This window comes from Cebus imitator, unplaced genomic scaffold (genome assembly GCF_001604975.1).
Source record: "Cebus imitator isolate Cc_AM_T3 unplaced genomic scaffold, Cebus_imitator-1.0 Scaffold447, whole genome shotgun sequence".
Lineage (NCBI taxonomy): Eukaryota > Metazoa > Chordata > Mammalia > Primates > Cebidae > Cebus > Cebus imitator.
Genome location: NW_016107762.1, coordinates 1,425,137 through 1,448,438, shown reverse-complemented (window position 1 = coordinate 1,448,438; position 23,302 = coordinate 1,425,137). Strand labels below are relative to the sequence as shown.

General features: G+C 35.5%; 1 protein-coding gene across 2 annotated transcripts in view; it reads left to right on the top strand.

Annotated features, from left to right (window-relative positions):
• The window catches only part of LOC108291182 (microsomal triglyceride transfer protein), a 48,694-nt gene that overhangs the window by 6,959 nt on the left and 18,433 nt on the right, over positions 1–23,302 (top strand). Inside the window, exons 1-9 of one of the 2 annotated variants that reach the window (XM_037732382.1) lie at positions 910–1,045; positions 6,938–6,986; positions 7,084–7,191; positions 8,666–8,782; positions 9,084–9,223; positions 12,218–12,368; positions 14,508–14,665; positions 18,761–18,929; positions 19,802–19,909. In XM_037732382.1, coding sequence (XP_037588310.1) covers positions 1,038–1,045; positions 6,938–6,986; positions 7,084–7,191; positions 8,666–8,782; positions 9,084–9,223; positions 12,218–12,368; positions 14,508–14,665; positions 18,761–18,929; positions 19,802–19,909 — 1,008 coding nt within the window. In that variant the 5' untranslated portion in view covers positions 910–1,037. Of the gene's footprint in view, positions 1–901; positions 1,046–6,937; positions 6,987–7,083; positions 7,192–8,665; positions 8,783–9,083; positions 9,224–12,217; positions 12,369–14,507; positions 14,666–18,760; positions 18,930–19,801; positions 19,910–23,302 lie in introns of those variants that run through there. The other variant, XM_017511369.2, reaches the window with a different exon arrangement.

Genomic DNA, 23,302 nt, shown 5'->3' with positions numbered 1-23,302 from the left:
GGAGCTTCCTGCATTCCTTGATAAAACAGGTGGAATTTCTGAAGAGAGCGTAAACCTACTCTGTATTCTTCCTGAGGAAGGAAGCAAGTACTCCCCTGGACGACAATGTTTGGTCAGTTAAAATGGTTTAGATTTATGTGTTCAGAAAGGAGGCCAAATTAGATGGTCTGTGGGGCCTTTTCCAATTGTAATATATGGTGATTCCCTTATTTGCTTCTCAAGAACGCAAAGGTAATAGATTTCTTTAGTAAAGTCAGTTATTCTTCTGCATCTTAGTGTGAAATAGACACACAGGGCAAAGTACTTAGATCACTTGTCCTTTATAATGAAGTGTCATAGCAATACATTTACAAGTGGTGTTTGCTTCTATGGATGTCCCTAATTGCTGTTGTGTTTTCCAGGTTGGATCAAAGCATCAGCATTCACCTCTCTGAGCCATTTCTCAATACAACAGTAAACTATTGTCCAGAAAACATTATATTCCTCCTTATTCAGTAATTAGACTTTATTTTTACTTATACAGATAAGGTAGAACGGGGCAGGGTTTCTTTCCAACAAGTGGTAAAGAAAGTGAAGTGATCAGGCAGACTGCAACCACATAAAACAAATGAAAAGTGGCAATGATAGGAAAGAACCACGTTCAAGTCACAGTTATCTTAAGACTAAAGTCACAGAGTTCTTTAAGTATTGCTATTTTGGCCTTATTAAAAAACCTAGTTTTTAAATACCTTCTCTATTCTTTTAAAGTGAGTGGCAAAGTCCTGTAAATCTGAACTGAAAAATGACAGAAGAAATTGTGGCCAACTCTGTCTGTTCCTTTACCATTTTATGTTCTGAGATACGGTGATGAAGACAGACATAGGAAGTTTTTTTTTTAACAGGTTTCTTTCTCTTACTCCAGATGAAGGATGTAAATGTTGAAAATGTGAATCAGCAGAGAGGAGAGAAGAGCATCTTCAAAGGAAAAAGTCCACCTAAAATCATAGGAAAGGAAAACTTGGAAGCTCTGCAAAGACCTATGCTCCTTCATCTAATCCATGGAAAGGTAAAGGGGCGTTAAGGTTCCACATCTTTTTCTCCAACTTCATATTTTTCTTCCCTTTAGTAGATATTATTTTGAGGTAATCACATTATAACTATGTTTATGGTAAATGGAATTTTTTCAAGAACTAAAGAACTGAGGTTGTAAATTAAATGTTTCCAAACTAAATCAATGCCCTGAGTTCCCTTATATTTACTAGCCAATTTGTTTCCTATTTTTCTGGAAGTCTTTGTAGTAGAATCAAGTATTTATTTATTGATGAGAGGCACTATCAAAAGGTAAATTTCTTATCAAGTTATAAGGGATTACAAAGATAATGTAACAAAGCAAGGCAACACAACATGATTGGATAAATTCAGGAAAGGAGACAAATTATGAGACTGAAATGATCTGAGATTAGTAATATTGATTTGTTATGAGATTATTAATATCTGGCTAAAGTACAGGGTTAAACCTTAAGGGTACAACAAGTCTAAAGTAGAGGTCTTTTTTTAAAGCTTTTAGAAATTATTTTAAAAATATGACATACATTTTATATGTTAAAATAACGAACACTTTATAATAGCTATTTGAAAATCTGTTTTAAAGATTCTATAAGTATGCATTCCTTAATGGCTTGATTCTAGTAAATTAAAATGGTCTTAATAAATTTGGAATTGAGAAACAATTGTGATCAGTGAATTATTAGGCATTACATATGTGGGTTTATGAAAATTACAGATAGTGTGTTGACATACATAAAAATGTGTCAGTAAAGATGAGAGCTCAATTTTAGAAACAAAAGCAGGAAAACAGAAAGGAACATTATAGTTCTAACTGTACATCTCTAAACTTTAACTTTCTAAATTCAAAATAAAGATAAACTGATATTTATCAGTATACTGACAAAGTAATACTTTATTTATTTTCAACTAAAGTATTTGAAAACAAATACTTTGGACATTTCAGATATGTATATTGCTAATCATGATGCACATTTTTATGTGAAGTACTAAAAATTAACTCACAAGAAATCTTGTGTTTTCACCTCTCCTACAACCAAATATGAATCACTATCTTCAAGAATGCTTTCTCGCCGGGCGCGGTGGCTCACACCTGTAATCCCAGCACTTTGGGAGGCCGAGGCGGGTGGATCACGAGGTCAAGAGATCGAGACCATCCTGGTCAACATGGTGAAACCCCGTCTCTACTAAAAATACAAAAAATCAGCTAGGCATGGTGACGCATGCCTGTAATCCCAGCTACTCAGGAGGCTGAGGCAGGAGAATTGCCTGAACCCAGGAGGCGGAGGTTGCGGTGAGCCGAGATTGCGCCATTGCACTCCAGCCTGGGCAACAAGAGCGAAACTCCGTCTCAAAAAAAAAAAAAAAAAGAATGCTTTCTCTTCTCCACTTGTCAGAATACTTGCCATGTTTCTGACTGCCCACATGCCACTTCTGTCATAAAGTTTACACCCTTCCAGCTAGCTAGAAATAACCATCACTCTTCAAAATACTCTTAGCACTTTGCAGCTCACTCAGGACGCTTATCACTTTCTTTTTGGTCATTTGTGTTCATTGCTAGATTTTGGGTTTTGGATAGAAAAAATTCCAATTCCTCTTTGTATTTCAGCCTCTCCCCTTCACCTCCATGCTCTTCCACTTCCTCCTTCCCCAAAGCACCCAGAATCATGCCTTGCACTGAGTATTTTCTGAAGCCTTTCCCAACATCTTTCCAAACCCCTGAGCCTATTTCTATCAAAGTATTTATCACAGTGTATTGTCATTTGCTTTTTATGTCTTGTTTCTCCACATTCAGAGTAAGTTTCTCATGGGCAGAGTTGTAGCTTTGTCTATTCAGCAGCTTGCTCATAGTGGGGACTCAATATAGATGCTTCTAAAATAAGTGATGAATAAGATTATGTGGAGTTCAACTGAATTGAACTTTGAGAAAGGTTTTACTTATTGTTTACCTAATAATAGCTAAAATGTACTGAGCACTTACTGTGTGCTAGGTGCTGACAAAAAGCATTACACAAATTGTCTCTTTTATTCTTATAATGACCCTGAGCAGTAAGGGCTGCCTTATCACCTTCTTGTGATAGATGAGAAACCAAAGTTAAGAGAAGTTAGGAAATTTGCCTGTGGTCATACAACTGGCAGGTGGTGGAGTTGGGATTTGAAACAGAGTCTATGCTCAAACTTCTATGTCTACTGTCTTCCAGCTGGAAAGTATTTGGAGATATGCCTGCCTCTTTGGTTGACTTATAGTGTTCTTTATTTATATCATGAGATCAGTTGATTTATTTGATTTTCATATGGCTCAATTTTGTTAACCCCATGAAATATTATTTTCTTCTCTGAGTTTCCAATGTGGCAAGACCCTTGAGTTCATAGATATTATTTGCATTTATAGTCTTAATGACAATCAATCATTTTATAGCTCCTTTGGTAGCAGCTGAGTACAAAGTCTTCTGATACACACATGAAAGGACTCAGTACTCTCACTGTTCAAAGGCTAGGACGGAACTGCCACATCATTATTTTAGTAACGCCAATGGGCCAATTCTCGAGGAGCTATGATTTGTGATGATTTAGTGTAACCACAGGTTAAAGTACGTCACCGTATCTTTCCAGTATATAGGAAAGTATTTGTTGGAAAATACTTAACAATGAAGACTAAGAAGCCAACAGGAAGTTTCAGCCACGTCACTATCAGAAAGATCATTAAAATCATTTCAGTATACTATAAGAGAAATTATGGACAGACAGAGTAAACTGCAGATGGGCTATTTTCTTAGAGAGCATTTTCTATTGCAGGCTCAAATTAAGTTTTGTTCCCTGAAGTTTCTGTGCTTTCAAGGATGCTCATCAGCATGTAATTTTCATCCTTCCAGAACTCCCCCTCTCTCCCTTTCCCATCTGAGGCTCTCATATTTACATTTTAAAAGACAGTCCATCAAAATGCTTAGATACATATTCATTGCACATTTTCTTTTTTCCATGCCCACTCATCTTCCGTACATAAGTGGGCATGACTCTAGTTTTGTCTACAAATCATTAAGTTGGAAGCATGATAGTTATCTGATTAAGTTGATTAACGCTGATGAGTGAAAGACACCTCAAGTTATACCATGGATTCTTTTTTTGGCCTGAAATGCTAATCCAATTAACTGGATAATTACCAGATTTCCGTTTCTGGATTTGGCTTTGTGTTGATTAAATTAACCTTGTGACTGCTGAGTTGGACCTTTATTTTGTTTTGTTTCCACGTATTGATTTACTCTCTAAATCAGCATGGCTCTTGTATACACACTGAACTGCCAAAAGAAATGTGACACCTTGAAAGCTCTTCTGAAACTTGTTATATATTTCCTTACTTGTTTGTTCTCCAATGTGTCATTTCCTAGCTATGATTTATCTTAGATAGATATCAAAGATAAAATGACTAATCCCTGTTTGCTGGGATTCTTTTTATTATTTTTACTGTTTGGCCACTTAATGGAATTTTGTCTCCTCTTATTCTTAAAATATATATAGAGGAAGATGTGGAGAAAGGCATCTTCTTCCTAAGGAAAATATGAATGATGCCTACTGATTTCAAGAGGAAACTGGCCCCTCATATTTGGCTGAAAGAGGCACTGCACCTCCTTCCCACCCATCTTCCCAGTCTCCCTCTAGATGTGGTTTCCTTGGATTAAAGATTTTGTTTGTAACCAGGACATACAGTACCTGCTGCTGCTCTTTGGAAGCTCTGAGGACTGTGAATTTAGATAAGAGCCCTGTGCTCTTGAATGTTCAGAACTAATTTCAATGCTGAATGAAGTAATCAGCTTTATGGCCTGAGTATAATAAAACTTAATTCAGTCCCTGTTGTGAAATAATGAATTTAAGATTATTGCTGTGACAGCCATGTGGCTTGAACTGCAAAATTCTGACTTCATATTATCATTTTTTGAAAGGATTACAAGGCAGCTCAATTCTAACAGTTTTGACATTTAGCTGGTATGGATATCAGTAGTATCTTCACTTTGGATCTCATCAGCCTGCACCAAAGAAACAGAATTTAGACCCTAGAAGTACCAGTCATATAAAAGAAAAAGAGATGTATCCATTTTTCTAGTTCTGGGGAAGCAATAAAAACTAATAGGATGAAAAAAAAATTTGTGCGTGTCTCACAGTTTATATCTTTCTGCCTGCTAGGAGGGAAAAAAGGCTCTAACACCGTTTTCTAAGGGATCCAGAGGTTAAGATCAAAACTTGATCCGTAGCAGTGGGTCAGTAACAGATAAGCACTTAACCTTATGCATAGTCCAAAGATTAAATCCAAGAACTGGCTTTCCTTACATTTTATGTAAAACTTTAAAAATGTTCAGGTACATTTTGTAACCTGGAAGGAAAGTGACATGGTGGTGACAATAATGGTATTTTTCCCACTTGGGAGATCATCTTGCTTTCTAAAGTCTTCAAGATTCGTACCAAAAAGACATGGGCCATATAGACATGTGTGTATTGCCACTAAGTAAACACTCCTGACTATTTTGGGGCAATCTAGTTATGAACTTCTAATAGTCATGATATCTGGAAATATACTTCCAAATATTTGAAAAGGAAATTACATTGTGATTATTAAGGGAAAGGAGATATAGTTTATAAAATAGAACTTCAGAAACTCAGGCTTGGGTCTGAGATATTGCCAGTGATTTGTTTGAGAATATGATACTGTGAATTTTCAGACACTGAGGTCATTATTCCAGTTCCTTTCTAAGCCGGACAAACACTATTCCAACATTTATAAGTTAGACCAGTGTAATGACTAAAACTGATTGCCAGATAACTTACTGCCTAGTAAATTCATCACTAGGCAGAGTATATGTAGAAAGTAAAAATAGAGATTTGAGACACTTGTTTGGTTAATTCAGGCAAATTATTCTCTTCTTCTAAAACACAAGAGAGTTTTTATGTAGGCTAAATTATTGAGCTTGGTGTCATTTGGATTCATTGCATAATTATTGAGCTTTATGTTTTACTTGAGAAACTATGGTTGGTTTTAAAAAGTACTAGGAAGGCATTCAGGATATTTCTGGTAGAAGTGCTCAGCTATAATTATCATAGACCTTAGGAATTTTTACAGGGGACACATATCTATCCTCTGTTTCTAAATTTTGTGATGCATTTGAAGTCTACAGGGTAAAAACCAACAAGCTACTTTCCAGAAAATTCACTTTGTAATTTTATCCTTATTTTTTAAACATGAGTTAAATGATCAAAATAGCATAAGACACTGTTATCATCTCTGTGCCTATAAATATCAAGGGTGATAAAACAAAGCTAAGTGGTTTACTATTCCTGCCAAATCACAGTCACCCTCCTCATTTCAACCTCCTTTCTCTGCCTTCTGTTGGGAACCTGAAAGCAGTGCCTGGGGCAGGTTATGCAGCAGTCGCAATCTCAACCTCGAATTTTCCAACCTTCTGTATATATGTGTATGTGTATATATATATTTTACCCAGTACCAACGTAAATACTCCAGAGAGTGAGGAACAGTGCCTGCATGAAATATTGACCATGGGTATTATGGCCATGCCTAGAGCCTTTCGATAGCCCATGGAGGCTATGCCATCTCGAGAACCTCAAAGGTAGTGATTGCCATTTTTTCCATGAACCTTTTAAATTTTAAGCCTTAGTTATTTTTGTTTCAAGTTTGGTTACAGGTAGAGAACATGCTGACATGTTCAAACAGAATGTTTATCATTTCTCTTCCTTGGGCAATCCTTGTTTTCATGAGGCTCCCAGCCTATATCAGTGTTCTTTCCCAGTGCTGTACCCATTGTGCACGGAGCCTTCATTATCAGTCTCCCTAAACTTCATATTCTGATGGTCGCAGAGATTTAAATAGCTTCTTTTCACAAAAAGGAAATTGCAGAATTGGAGTGTCAGATCTCTTTCTTCCAGGATTAATACAGGTAAGGATCTGACCTTGCCTGACACTTATTCAACTAATCTGATAAATGACGCATTTTCACTTCATTTATGTTTTTTCTGTTTCCCTTTCCCTACCAGGTCAAAGAGTTCTACTCATATCAAAATGAGCCAGTGGCCATAGAAAATATCAAGAGAGGCCTGGCTAGCCTATTTCAGACACAGTTAAGCTCTGGAACCACCAATGAGGTATTTAACAATATTATTAAAAATTCAGCATCTCAATAAAGTTTGTAAAGATTCCTACTTACACAATTTCAGCAGAGGAGTTACTAATAAGGTAATGCTCAGAAAAGGTGAATTGTGTAGTAAAGTCTCATTTACATGTGAAACAATTGCCTTTTACCCCAGTGTTTTGTTAATCAATTATAAGATAGAGAGAATTAGAATTATTCATACTAAAGGAAATTAGTGGGGATCCTTCCAGTGGTTCCCAGACATCACTGTACCATGGAGGGGCTTGTTACAAATATAGATTCCCTATATTCATCCCAGAGATTCTGATTCAGCAGAACAGGGATGACCTGAACATCTCTCTCTATATATATTTTGAGATGAAGTCTCACTCTGTGGCCCAGGCTGGAATGCATTGGTGCAATCTCAGCCCACTGCAACCTCCACCTCCCAGGTTCAAGCAGTTCTCCTGCCTCAGCCTCCCAAGTAGCTGGGATTACAGGCATGTGCCACCACAACCCAGCTAATTTTTGTATTTTTAATAGAGACAGGGTTTCAGCATGTTGGCCAGGCTGGCCTTGAACTCCTGACTTCAAATGACCCACCCACCTTGGCTTCCCAAAGTGCTGGAATTACAGGCATGAGCCACCGTGCTTGGCCCAACATCTATATTTTAATAGTCTTCCTGGATTATTTGGATGCATTTTCAATGTGGGGAACCACTGGTCTTTACAAACATTGTTTATTTTACAAAAGAAGAAACTAGAGAAGTTAGGTGGATCTTCCAGTATCACACCTGGAGTCAAGGCTGGATGGAGTCCAAGTTTCTTAGTCTGAATTCAACAAGCCCATAAGTGGATGAAAAATATGATGGTAGGGTCAGACCAAAAGAATATTGGTTAGCTTGCTAGAAAAGAGTCTTCTGCCTCTGTGATGCTGGCAGAGCCCCCAGGAAAAAGCTTATAGAAGCTAGACAGAGCCTGCATTGGATACATTTGCCTAAACTCAAACTGATAATGTAACTAATGATGATTTGAGTTAATCCCACAGGATTTTAAGAATTTCTAATCATACTCAGCTAGTAGAAGTTACACAAACACACACACACACACACACACACACACACAGAGAGAGAATTTAGATACAGTATTAACAGTCAGCTCCCTTGCCACAGAATTACCCATTTATCAAAGGTTTCAATTATTACCAGGCCATTTGTCTAATTCTAATTGGATTTAGAGAGAAGTAGGAAATCCCACATTATTCCTGAAAAACATGAGAAGGCACTAGTAAGACTCAACCAAAGAGAATAGGAAGGAATCAATGAACTACTGGAAACGTTGTTCCTGTCTTTGTATCTTACCATCGTGGGGGAGAAAAAAGCGTCCCTTATGGCGTATTAGAGACCTCAGTTTTCAAGCCACATCTCAATAGAATTCAAATGGCCCACAAGGAATCCCAAGCATTATGCCCTTGCCTTTCTTTTTAGGTAGATATCTCTGGAAACTGTAAAGTGACCTACCAGGCTCATCAAGACAAAGTGATCAAAATTAAGGCCTTGGATTCATGCAAAATAGAGAGGTCTGGATTTACGACCCCAAATCAGGTATGATAGATGTCACTTTCTTTGAGGCATTCAAATAATTACATTTTGTAGAGATTAATTTAATATAATAGGAGAATAAAGTAGAAATATAATTTTGGAACATTTGTAGTTTTTAGTTTAGGCTGTAAATTCACATAAATGAAATGAATAGACTCATTTAAATATTTTGTAAGTATTGGTGATAAGGGATGTGTGTAATGGGGAAGCTCTTTTGTAGACTGAAAGATAGTTTGCTATTTGACTTGATTCGATAATTTAAAAGATAATTACTTGTTATAAAGATGGCTATTTATTCATTTAGGTCTTGGGTGTCAGTTCAAAAGCTACATCTGTCACTACCTATAAGATAGAAGACAGCTTTGTTATAGCTGTGCTTGCAGAAGAAATACACGCTTTTGGGCTGAATTTCCTACGAACCATTACAGGGAAAATAGTATCAAAGTAAGATAATGCTAAATTTTTTCTTTTCTTTGCTATTCTTTGTTATATTGTTAAACTTGATTTGTAAATTGATCTGTGTGTGTGTGTGTGTGTGTGTGTGTGTGTGTGTGTGTGTGTATACATAGTAGTCATGCATTGCTTAACAATGGGAATAAGTTCTGAAAAATGCATTGTTAGGCAATTTCATCATTGTGCAAACATCATAGAGTGTACATACACAAACACAGATGGCATAGCCTACACACCTACATTATATGTTATAGCCTATTGCTCTAAGCTACAAACCTGTATAGCATATTGCTGTACTGCATACTGTAGATAATTAAACACGATGGTAAGTTTTTGTGTATCTAAACATAGAAAAAGTCAGCAAAAAAAGTACAGTATAAAAGATACTATATAGGTATACCTTTATTCTTTAACAGGTACATAAATGAAATTTGCAGGGCTGAAAGTTGCTCTGAGTGAATCACCAAAGGAGCAGAGAGTGAATGTGATACATTAGGACATCACTATACATTACTATAGACTTTATAAACACTGTACACTTATGCTACACTGAATTTCTAAGAATCATTTTTCCTCAATCATAAATTAACTTTACTGTAACTTTTTTACTTTAAAAACTTTTTAATTTTTGTTAACTTTTTGACTTCTGTGTAATAATACATTATTCAAAACACATCATACAGATATACAAAAATATTTTTTCTTTAAGTCCTTATTCTATAAATTTTTTTCTGTTTTTTAAATGTTTTGTTTTCATTTTTTACTTTTTAAAATTTCTTGTTAAAAGTTAAGACATAAACACATATATTAGCCTAGGGTTACACAAGGTCAGTATCATCAATATCACTGTTTTCCTCCAGTGGAAGGCACTTACAACCTCCACATCTTGTCTCACTGGAAGGTCTTCAGGTGCAGTAACACACATGGCTCTGTCACATCCTATGATAACAATGCTGTCTTCTGAAATACCTCCTGAAGTACCTGCCTGAGGCTGTTTTACAGTTAATATTTTTAATAAGTAGAAGGAATACACTCTGAAATAATAATAAAATGTATGGTATAATAAATATATAAATCAGTAATAGTCATTTATCATCATTATTAAATACTATGTAGTATAAGTAACTGCATGGGCTATACTTTTATATAACGGTAGCACACTAGGTATGTTTCCACCAGCATCGCCAGACACATGTGAGTAATTCTTTGCACTATGATGATAGGACAGTTGTGATGTCACTAGGCAAGAGGAATGTTTCCGCTTCATAGTCTTAAGGGACTGCCTTCATGCATGGGTCTGTTATCGACCAAAATATCCTTCTGCAGCACATGACTGTATTTATTATGCTTTCCCATTTCAACTGTAAGCTCCTTGAAAACAGCAATTATATCTTGTTCATCTTTATTTATTACATCATCTATAATAATTCATGCCATATGGTAAATAATTACTTTTTAAATGAAATTTTATTAAAAATCAATTATTTATTGAATAGAATTTAAGTTTTAAAAAGACAAAATACTTGATTCATTCTAGATTGTTTTCTAATTTCTCTGTCAAATGTTTTTAATGTTAAGGTTAAAAGTGGTAGCATTTGTAATTTTTCTCTTAAGAGTTTTTTTTAAAAACATTGTTAAAAAGCATAAAAACTTCCATAGTAAAGAGATGTGACAAAATTTTTGATGTGACCTATGCAACTTAAATATTTAGGCCTATTTTTCAATTGAAGACCCTTTCTCTGGACAGAATTGTTCTAACAGGGTTAAGAACTAGAATTTTAAATCTAAGAGTTTCTGTTATTTTCAGATTTTAATTCAGAAAACAATGTTTTCTAGCAGTGAATGTATTATACCTTATGCCATTGCTTCTCAAAAAATTTCTCTGGAGTAGCTCTAATATTAGCACCAAATGGATGCAAAATATTAGTAAAAAGTACCTCATTAAAATGCTTGAAATTTTATAGAAGTCTTATCTGGAGTAGGATTTTGCATTCTACTTCTTATACTACTGGTATATCTATAGTGTTTTCTTATATTTTCATATAAAATAAATATTTTAAAGTACTTATCAGGCATATGAGATTTCCATTGCTATGTAACAAACCACCCAGATTTCGTGGTATAAAATGCAACAATCATTGTATTTTTCTCTGACATAATTTGCAGGCCTGCCTTGGCCTTGATAGGCATCTATTATGTAGTTGCAGACAGTTACTGGCTAGAGCTGAAACTATTCAAAGGTTGTTTCCCCATGTATGTGGTGCTTGGGCTGGGAAGACTCAAACTAACTGAGGCTCCTTGTGCAATTCTCTATATTTCTCTGTGGCCCCTCAGCATGGCAGCTTCACATAGCCAGACTTCCTCTGTGGCAGCTTAAGGCTCTGAAGCACATGCTCTGATAGTGTGCCAGAAAAAAGCTGAATTCTCTTTTAAGACATAGCCTTAGATATCACATGTTACTTCCAGTCTCCTCTATTAGTTGGGGCAGTCAGAGTCCTACCCAGGTTCAAGGAGAGGGATGTAGAGCCTACCTTTTGATAACAGACAGGTTCTGGAAGAGTATTTCAGATAAAAATATAGTTGAGACTAATTTTGGAAAATAAGCTTTTCTAGCTGTCATGGTTAATAAGTAACACGTTTGTATTGACGATACCATTTTCGATATTTTCAGAAAGCTGGGCTAAATTCAAAAGAGCTGACATCGCATATCTTATTCAGCATCCAGGCAAATTTTCTTCCCTGTATACTCTTGACATAATATTTTGAAAATCCAAACTTAAACTTTCAAATCTTTTAATACAATTGTTGCTCTAGAAAGACTTCCTTATGAGCTTTCTGCTACCTCTGGAGATATCACAGTTTGAAAGACATGGCTATATACAACTTGAATAAATTAATGTCTTGTTTGCCAAAAGAATGGCAATTAGTATGTTGTTTACTCAAAAGAACGATTATAATGTAGTATTTCCCTTTGGTGTTATGCAGGCAGAAATTAGAGCTGAAGACGACCGAAGCAGGCCCAAGGCTGATGTCTGGAAAGCAAGTTACAGCCATAATCAAAGCAGTTGATTCAAAGTACACGGCCATTCCCATTGTGGGGCAGATCTTCCAGAGCCAGTGTAAAGGATGTCCTTCTGTAAGTGCGAATGAATATGGGCATAATCATGACATCAGACTCTGTTTTCCTTTTGTCTCCAGTGAAAGCATCAGTTCATTTAATGAAGAAAATTTCTAAAGAACTACCAGCTACCACAGAGTTGTGATGACAGCTGTCTCACAATACGCACCTGAGATGGTACATGATACATCAATAATTAACAAATAGTTACCATTCATCTCTCAAAAAGCATTATAACTCAAGGATAGCCTTTAATAAGTTACATCTAGAATTCAGGGAGGATAGAGTGCTTAATGAAGTTAGGGGGAAGCATATGGTATCAAGAACATGGACAAAGGCTGAACCCTGAAAGTTCTGTTGCATAATAGTGATATGTCCACGGGTAACTTACTTTACTGGACTCAGTGTTTGAATATTGCTGCAAGGACTGAAAAAGGATACTAGGAACATTGCCTAAATTAGTATGCACATCTTTACCCCAATTTCCCCTACAATTACTGTCAGAAATGCGATATCTCATTCCCAGGGCAAAGTTTAGATTATCTTGTAACATCTTTAATCCAACAAAGAAAATTTTCATTTTATTGCATGAATCAGTTATGATAAAACAGTCAGAGAAATGACTTACCATCCAACATTTCCTTATCTTTAATCTCTTGTCAGAAGAGCAAACCCTTGGTTTCACACCCTGTATGTAGCTATAGGGAGATGCTCTTTCTTTGGATATTACTGGTGTTCAGAAAAGTGAAATCATCAAGATGTAATACCATAATTTGCTTAAAGTACAAGACAGTAATTCCTTATTAGTTTCTGAAACTGAGAGGAAAAACCAAACATTTTAAAACACAAAATCATCATTTTCAAACTTTGTTACTTATTTTACCTGTTTTTTTTCCATATGTCATTTAATGTTCTAATGTAATTTTCTAATGTTGTATGAGATGGAAATTATTTAGGAAAGTGGCTAGTGAAACTAATCTTTTCTTAGCTCTGCACTATTAATTTCTCTCCCATAGATATTAAACATAAGCCATCTAAGATTTTTGATAGTTATTTCTTAATTATTGTAGAAAAGGACTTACGTATGTCATTGAGGAATTTGCTTTTGTAAATTCTATTGCAGCTCTTTAAAGCAAAACAAAAACAAAACACTTGAATTCATATTGATATGTTCTCTGCCTTCAGAAACGGCCCAGTAAATTTTTAGCTAAGTACAGCTGTAATTTCACTTGGAATATTCTCTTAAGATGAGATAGCTGAAAGGGACTTGAAAAAGAGAAAAATAAATATCTATTGCTGATTAGAAGTAATGAATAATTTAAAAACTGGCAGCAAGTTGATTGCTATAGGGTTAAAGAGTTAGAGGTCACTGATAGGATTCCATAAAACTAGGGGGGAAAGTAATACAGTATGAAAACTAAGTTATTCAGTTTGTTTCAAAGCCAAGAAATGCCATTAATTAGAACTGTTTATTAAGTTGCTGCAAAAGTAATTACAGTTTTTGCCATTACTTTTGCAACAACCTAATACTATTTTTTAAAACTACAATAGAATAACTTAGAGTGTGTAAGAATTACCTTTATCTAAATGCTACTCTACAAAACATAGACATAAGCAATGAATAATTTAGACCTTAGCAATAGCAAAACATTGAATTTCATACAAATAAAACAATAAAGAGATAGAATAGGGAGCTCACAGAAAAACTGACTTTCAGTGAGGTGTAGGTAAATGAGAAATCTGATGCAATTCTTCAGCAGTTCTAATTATTTTATCTCTGGAATATTTTGCTGTTAATTAAAATTCTACACAATTTAAATTGCACTATGATAGTCAAAGCCCGGCCTCAGATACAATTCCCTTGGTGTAGCCATGAAATGACCTATATAGCCAGAAACCAGTTAATTATTGCCCCAGCCTCTTCATCTAAATATGAATAGACAAAAATGGTCCTCCTGCAGAGGAATGGTACACAAAGTAAATGGAAGTCCCAGGGGTGTGATATGGGTAGGCAACTATCAGGTATCTTCAAGTAAATTACAAAAAGCTGCTTTTGCTTCAGACACAAGGGACATTTTATTCTTTGGAGAACACCCTTTGTAAACGTGGACATTCACAGTTATGAGTGGGGTATGAGCATGCAGCTATGTTTTGCAGCTGTTGGAGCACTGGCAGTCCACCAGGAAATACCTGCAGCCTGACAACCTCTCCAAGGCTGAGGCTGTCAAAAACTTCCTCGCCTTTGTTCAGCACCTCAGGACTGCGAAGCAGGAAGAGATCCTTCAAATCCTGAAGACGGAAAACAAGGAAGTATTGTAAGCTCCCCAACATTTGTGTGGGGTTGTCTGTCAGAAACATTTCTGGGTTGTTGGTTTTGCGAAGCAAGAAAGATCCTTTTTAAACCAACTACTCCACCTCCAAAACAATTATTTTGTTGTACTACGTTTTCATCGAACAGTTATGCCACCGTGCAGTAATTTAATGGTCACTTGACCAGAAATACAATAGCAGATTTTCAGCAGGGATTTGGAATGAACATGTTAATGTGTTTATGAGTTTAAATCAGGACTAGATTGGTACATAGAGAGGTGAAGGCAGGGCTTGGTAGTGACACCATGGGGCATGTGCTGCCTCGCTGTTTTTGAAATTGTGCTCCTCATGCTGTTAATTGACACTTGAGCGGATTTGAGTTGATTTTAAAAGCAACAACAAAAAAGGTTTGACTTCTTCAGCTGAAAATGTGATTTCACTAAAGAGCCAGTTGAAACTATATTTTCTGTAAAAAATTGAGAACTGAGGCAAATAGTGAAAAGAATCTGGAGAAAATAAATCCATACATTATTTAATATTTGGTAAAACTATGATCCATTTTACATGTGTAATAAACAGAGTTGACTTAATTCTTTCCCAAACACATTGCATTTGTTTCTAAATACAATGTATTTTTATTTTGTAACACAGAATTTATATATATATATACAAATTGAGCTTATGATACCAATTATCTTAATTGATGATATAGAATAAGGCCCAATTAATTTAACAAACAGTGAAAAACAGTCATTAACATAATCAAAAGTGGAACTTAGCTAAGTTACCCCCCCACACACAGCAGTAGCAGTCACTGAGTTCAAAGGACAGAATTCCCCAACAGGAGGAAAATTGCAGCTTTTTTCTGAAAAGTGCATTTATACTCAATTGCATTTATTTACTTGCCTTGAGGACATTAAAAAATTGATAGGAATTCCAAATGACTAATCAAAGTTGGTTATTCTCTTCAAAATTCAGAAACTGAAAAATAATCAAAATAATAAATTCTCAGGCTCTGTTTTAATTACAGCATGTTAAAATGTATTGGTAGAGGGACTTGTCTTATTTTTTACATGTTTAAGATTCTTCAAATACTTCACTACTCTGAAAGTACATAGGCATTGTCTTAACATTAAAGCCAAATTTACTGAAAATTAAAGTGGAATAATTAGGTAGTTATTTAGCATAGAGATTATGCTAAATCTCAGCATTATCTGTATCCTAAAAATCTTAAGGCAGCAATAATTTGGAGGACTGTGTAATGTATTTTCTAAATCAGATTATTTATACAATATTGAATCATATAACATGCAACACATGTATGATATAGCGTAATAGAAAGGATACTAGGATTAACTAAAATCAGAAAATCTAGTTTAAATTCTGACCTCCCAATAGCAGTATATCCTTTAAGGAAGCCTTTTTTTTTTTTTTTTTTTTTTNTTTTTTTGAGTTGGAGGATTGCTCTGTTGCCCAGACTAGAGTGCAATGGTGCATCGCAGCTCACTGCAACCTCCACCTCCCAGGTTCAAGCCATTCTCTTGCCTCAGCCTCCGGAGCAGCTGGGATTACAGGTGCCCACCACCACGCCCAGGTGATTTTTGTGTTTTTAGTAGAGACAGGGTTTCGCCATATTGGCCAGGCTGGTTTCGAACTCCTGATCTCAGGTGATCCACCTGCCTTGGCCTCCCAAAGTGCTGGGATTACAGGCATGAGCCACTGCACCCAGCCTTGGTATCTAATTTCTACTCTCACCCCTGACCCCACCAGCCCCCAGTGCATTGGAGACCCTCAGGGTGGGGCCAGGGAGCTGATCAGTTGGTCTGGAGGAGCGGGCTGGGGTGTGAGTGGGCACACAGAGTGGTTATGGCACCAAGGGCGTGGAGTGGGTACTGAGCCCCTGGAGCTGGAGAGAAGGGGGCAAATATTAACTTCCTCTCTGTTCCGTATAGACTGCCACTGACTGCAGAGTCTCAAACACACAGGGACTATTCAAGTTATTCCAAAAGGTTGTTTTTCTAAGCACCAGCCACATACTTAGCACTTCTTTTTGTGTTTGAGACAGGGTCTTTGTTGCCCAGGCTACAGTGCAGTGGAGCAATCACAGCTCACGGCAGCTTTGACCTCCCGGGCTCACAAGCCATCCTCCTGCCTCAGCCTCCCAAGTAGCTGGGACTACTGGCACACACCACTACACCTAGTTTTTTTTTTTTTTTTTTTTTTTTTTTTTTTTTTGAGACTGAGTTTTGCCCTTGTTGCCCAGGCTGGAGTGCAATGGCACTATCTTGGTCACCGTAACCTCTGCCTTCCAGGTTTAAGCGATTCTCCTGCCTCAGCTTCCTGAGTAGCTGAGATTACAGGCATGCGCCACCACGCCCAGCTAATTTTGTGTTTTTAGTAGAGACGTGGTTTTTCCATGTTGGTCGGGCTGGTCTTGAACTCCCAACTTCAGGTGATCTACCCGCCTTGGCCTCCCAAAATGCTGGGATTCAGGCGTAAGCCACTGCACCTGGCCAAGGAAGTCTTTTATATTTAGTTTCTCTGAGCCTCACTTTCAACATCTGTAAAATTGGGATAGTAATTCTGTTTATTTCAGGATTGTGAGAGGCAGGGTGGTGGAATGTAACATTTCCCAAAGAGCCTATATTTTGTATCCTTTAATTTGTAGGAAGTTAACAGGTATGCAAAAAGGAAAAGATTCTGTGAGCAACTCAGTTGGCAAACCTCTGGATGAAACCAAGTTAATGTCTCTCTGTTACAGAAATTTTTAGTATCTTTAATCAGACAATATTCTGATAAGTTTTCTTGTATATTTTCTAAAATATATGGCCTTGATAATCTCTTTTCTTAAAGCATTTTGTAGGACTAGTGTTACATGGAAAAAGCTTTGAGAAACACCAATGTAATTAAGAAACCATGGACTCCAGAGTCAGAAAAACCTAGGTTTCAATCCAAGCAATGCTATTTACCAGCTATGTGTCCTTGAACAAATGACTAGGTATATCTGAGTCTATTTCCTAGCATGTAAAGGGGAATATTAATATTAAACTGACAGGGATGTTCGCTGGATTAAATGAGGCATAGTATTAATAACAGCTAATATTTATCAATCACTTACTTTATGTCAAGCACTCTTCTGAATGTTTTACATAGATAACATAATTTAATCCTCCTAACAATCCTGAGGTAAATACTACTTAAGTTGTATTTTACAGTTGAAGAGCTTAAAGAGAGCTCACACACCTAAAATTTTTAGTACAGTGCTTACGCAATATAAACTCAGTAAGTATTAAGTCTTCTAGTCTAAGCTTAATTCATTAGGTTTTTGTTAGGGTCAAAATAGTACAAGTATATTATTTTTTAAAAGTATAAACTACTAAGCACATGTCACATGTCTGGTGTGTTTATATAGATGTAGTATGTAATATTTACATGCATGTGTTCATTAGTATGACAATTACTTTCAGAAATGTTACCCTCCCAGGCTCAAAAAACCAAAAATTTTTGATGACTAGATTATGTAATTAGAATTTTCCATTCTGCTCACACATATTCATTGTGGTTGAACATAGAACTATGCCATGATGTTTTTTATTTTTAAACAGAGCAAAGCCTTTCCCCTTGCATATAAGGTTAAAAGGAGTTTTTATCTTTCCATCAAACAATGCTACTTTAGTTCAATTAGGCGCTTGTGAAATATGTGCGTTTGCAAAGCTAATTAAAGAAAGAGAATAAATTTTGGGACCCATAGCTTTTATGTATTACTTATACAGGAAAGAATTTGAACTTAATTTAGAATTGTATTTATGTAATTTTTATTTACAAATCTTCAAATTATACTTGGCTTAGTTTATATGATAAAATTAGTTTGTATATTCTGAGTCTACATTGTTCAAGTGAGAGAGAAAGGCATTAAGGGAGAAAATTAAAATGGGAAGGGGTCTTTTTGAGAAAGTCTTAATCATTTTTTCATTTGTTTAAATTAAAAAAAATTTCTTCTTGAGGAAACTCAAACCAATAGAGAGTCTGTGAGTGGTAGAGATTTTTAAGTGTTCTTTACCCTAAACATTGATATCCATGATTATGCCTTTTTAAAATAGACCTCAGCTGGTAGACGCTGTCACGTCTGCTCAGACCTCGGACTCATTAGAAGCCATTCTGGACTTTTTGGATTTCAAAAGTGACAGTAGCATTATTCTCCAGGAGAGGTTTCTCTATGCTTGTGGATTTGCCTCTCATCCCAATGAAGAACTCCTGCGAGCCCTCATTGTAAGTCAAATAGACACTGGGAAAATAAAGACCTTTAGCTCCTATAAAATTTCTTAAGAATATAAACAGTAATTAAAGGTTTCTTAGAACAGAATGAAGGCTATCAACTAGAGACTTCTGAGTATTCATATGCAAATTGGGTTATTTTCTATCCATTAATTATTAACGGTACAATAAGTTATTTCACTTAGTGCCTTCTTTGCAATTTCACTAAATAGTATAAACTAAATGGAAATTTAAAGATTATGTTCACCTATCATGTTATATAGCATATGACAGAATTTCAGCAGGGAGACGTCTAGGTTATGCTTCAGTAATCAATTTTAAAAGATTCGTTTTAATTTCAAAAATTCTCATATTTAATAAGTTTGCATTGAAGAGATACAATTCTTCTGCTGTTAAAGATTAATGTTGAAAACAAAAATTAGACTTCTCTTGGGTCCAAGATTGTTTTCTTTTTAAGTGCACTTGTCTACCTATTGTCTAGTGGAATACTTCATAATCTTTTTGGAAAATGTACCCATGGAGAATCTGATAAAAGTGATGAATCCCCTTTTTACTCATACATAAAATTTTACAACCCCTTTTTTTGTTGTTGTTCACTGACCCAATGAATCCAATCCATAAACCCCCAGGGTTAAGAATTCCCTATACCGCAGGTTTAAAAATCCCTGAAAAGGAGATTAACTATTCAGTTCAAAGCTAGATAGCAAAAGTGTAAGTGTCTCAGAAGCAAAATTTTGAGTTTACAATCTAGAAACATAAAAATACCTTCTCAAGTATGTATCGGTTACTTTTTTATTTAACTAAAAGTGTTTCTTGGAAATATTTAAATGTCTTGGTAACCTATTTTATCTCTGTTTGGTTAATAGAGTAAGTTCAAAGGTTCAATTGGGAGCAGTGACATCAGAGAAACTGTTATGATCATCATTGGGGCGCTTGTCAGAAAGTTGTGTCAGAATGAAGGCTGCAAACTCAAAGTAAGTGTAAATCCAATCTCATGTATTACATCATTCTACACCATCGTCCTATTTGATACTCACCATGCTGACTGCTATTGGCACTCCTAATTCTCTTTATTCTACTTACCTTATTTGCATAGCAATTTTTGACATCTGACACGTTACAATTCAGTTGTTTATTATATATTTCTATATCACTAGAATGTAAGTTCCACGAAGAAATGAATCTCCATTTTTGCTTACCAGTTCCTGGTACATAGATAATACTTAATATAAGACTTGCTAAAAAGTGAATAGTACCATAATCTCCCTACCCATATACTTTATTGAGTGCCCACTATGTACTCAGTTTTAAATGGTGTGTATGATATACTTCCTGTTTCAGAAAAAAATATTAGATTCTAAGGCTATCTCCTAGAGCAGAACTTTGTTTATAGTAAGTGTGGTTTGCAGTTTCAAGTTTTGATAGTAGGAATTTAGTTACAGAGAGTTTTATATCTTATTTTCAATTTCATTTACCTAAAGCTTTTCCACTTACCTCAGTGGACTATCAATTTTCACATCTTTCTTACTAACAAGAAAAAAGCAAAAACACTTTTAAGTATAATTAAATATGGAAAACCGGAATAGATTAATGTCTAAGACAGCTCATCTTTCTATAATGCAAATAATGATGCTAAATATATTTTTAAAAAACAGTCTTTTTTTCTGTCTACGTTATACAGCCAGTGTCCAGTCAGCATTTTTTCTACTTCAGACAGCATTATATATTATTTTGCTTACTTAGTGCTTGCTATTAAAAATAACAGGGAAATGTTCTTGAAACCAAATGGTTCCAAAAGAGGCAAACCAAAACTAGAATGTACATTAAGTATGAAAAAGATCACTAAAAAACAGTAGTATTGAAAAGGTTTGAGTATTAACTTACTAAGTTCTGGCAGAAATCAAATTTATTATTTTTATACTAGGGAACATGACTTCTTATATTTTTCAATTTCCGTAATTATTTGAGTAGCTGATTTACTTCAGCTATTTGTGTATTAGATATCTTAGCCTAGGTAAAACCCACATATCAAAAGGTCTATTCAGCAGTATTTAATGAGCATCTACTCTTTGCTAAGTATGATGCTAATCCTCAGATAAAAAGATGAATAAAATATTCTACCATCCTCAAAGAACTCCTACTCTGTTTATCAAATATAAACAAATATCAAATATAAACTTAATATAAACAAAGTGTTCAGACAATACAGAAGATGCAGCAACATTTTGTGTTTGAGTGTGCTAGAGACATTTTCACCAAAATAACAATTTTTGCATTTAGTCTAGAAGAGGTTTTTAAGTGAAGAGGTCAAAGTATGGAATGAAGGACATTCTAGGAGTCATACAACAATGTGTGAAAAGGCCCAAAGTCAAAATGAGCCTGGTATGCTTGGGAACAGTGAGAAATTCTGTGGGGCTGAAACATAAAATATATATGTTTCTGGGACAGACAAGTGAGGGTGGAGACACAGGAAAGATGGGGAGAGAAATGGGAGGTGAGCTGGATCTTTATTAATAACAAGTTAAGGAGTGTGGCCTTCATTCCACGGAAGGAAGAGACCAGTGAAGTCTTTAGGCAGGTGAATGACAGACGTTTTATTAAGAAAGAAGCAAGATGTTGTGTGGACTGATTGTTTACTGGATTAGTGTTAGTAAGATTAGTGTTAGTGAGATCTGACTGGAAGCATTTGCAATAACCTAGGCAAGAATTAGTAAAGGTCTGAATTAATGTAGGGGCAGGTGATGAGAAGAAATAGACTCAAGGACCATTTTATTTAGTGACTGAAAATATGTGGGAAATTAGAAAGACATAAGAATCCAGGTGACTCTAAAGCTTTTAGGTGAGGATATCAGGTGTATGGTGATGCCAACCACTGAAGTAAGGTTTATACAGCCTGGCTTGGGGGTGGGAGGAGAGCAGAGCTATTAGTTTGTTTTGGCCAGGTAAAGTTTGAAATCCTTTGGGTCATCAGGTTCAGTTGTCCAACACCAGGTTCAGTTGTCCACCAGGTTGAGATATCCACATTCACCTGCAGCTCGGGAGAGATGTTAGGGTCAGAAATAGAGAGTGACTGAAACCTTGAAAGAGAATGAGGTTACTTAGGAAAGTCATGTAGCATAAAGAAACAGAGAAAGGATCATATTCAAAGTTCTTATTATAATGGACAATCTGGTTCTCATCACAGCTTTAAAATTACCTTGAAGGTAGCTGCAACCATCTGCTATCACGGGCATTCAATTTTGTGAATGTTTTTGAGCAAACTTTTTTTTTCATCTTTGAGGATGATGAGATTTGGCTATAGTGAGTTTACTACAAAACAACTGTAGTAAAAGTTCAATTTTTCTTTTGAATTTTCTGCTGTGGAACACTCATTTACTTTTTGCCCAAATCAAAGATATACAAAAGGAAAGAAAGAAAAGTATGCATCCTATTAAATAAGCACAAGTTTAAGGTAGCTACTGGGCACACTATATGTATACTGTCCAAAAGGTACCTGCCATTCTCTGTAGTTCTATAGCCTTCCAGCACTTACTAGCCTGAAAGCTACTGTCCTATGATAGTTTGAATGGCAGCTAGATAAGTGCCCAATCAAGACTTTCTTATAGCTCTTTTTGTCCTTAGAATATATTTCGTCATATGTACACAAGGTTCTATGCTCAAAAGTTGCTTAGAATAATTCTTTTTTTCTCTCTTCTGTTTAGCCATATTATCAAGTTGATGGGCATTTAGCCTCATTTGTTTCTGGTTAAATTAAATTTTGATAGTTTTTTATCCTGTTGATTGAATTTTACTTCTTGAATATGTGAAGCAGTAATGTGCTTTAAAAGGCAAAACTGTGTTTTAAAAGTATTATCAAAGAGGTCTCATTTGCTTCTCTATCCTTTTCCCCCAGTCTCACCTACTTCCTCTAGGTAAACAAAATCACTGGTTTAAAATTTTTTTTCTCTCTATGTTTATTTTTGCAACAGTAAACAGATGTTCACACACTTACATACTTTTTTGCACAAAATATATCATTCTATACATACTCTTTTTGTATGTTACATTTTCCACTTAAGAATATATCATGAAAATATTCCCTCCATAAGGATATTTTTCATTCCTTTTGACAACTGCCTAGTACTCCATTGTGTCTATGGACTAAGTTTTATTTAACATCTCCTATATATGGTCATGTAAGTGGCTTCCACTATTTTGCTATTGCAAATAATGCTGAAGTGAATAATCTTAGGCACAGATTTTTGCTATTGTTGAGATGTAGCTTCAGGGATAGAGTTGCTGGTCAAAAAGCAGTTCTTTTGGTTTTTGTCACATTATCTTCTATAGGAATTTTACCATTTTAGGCTTTCATCAGCAATTTCTGAAAA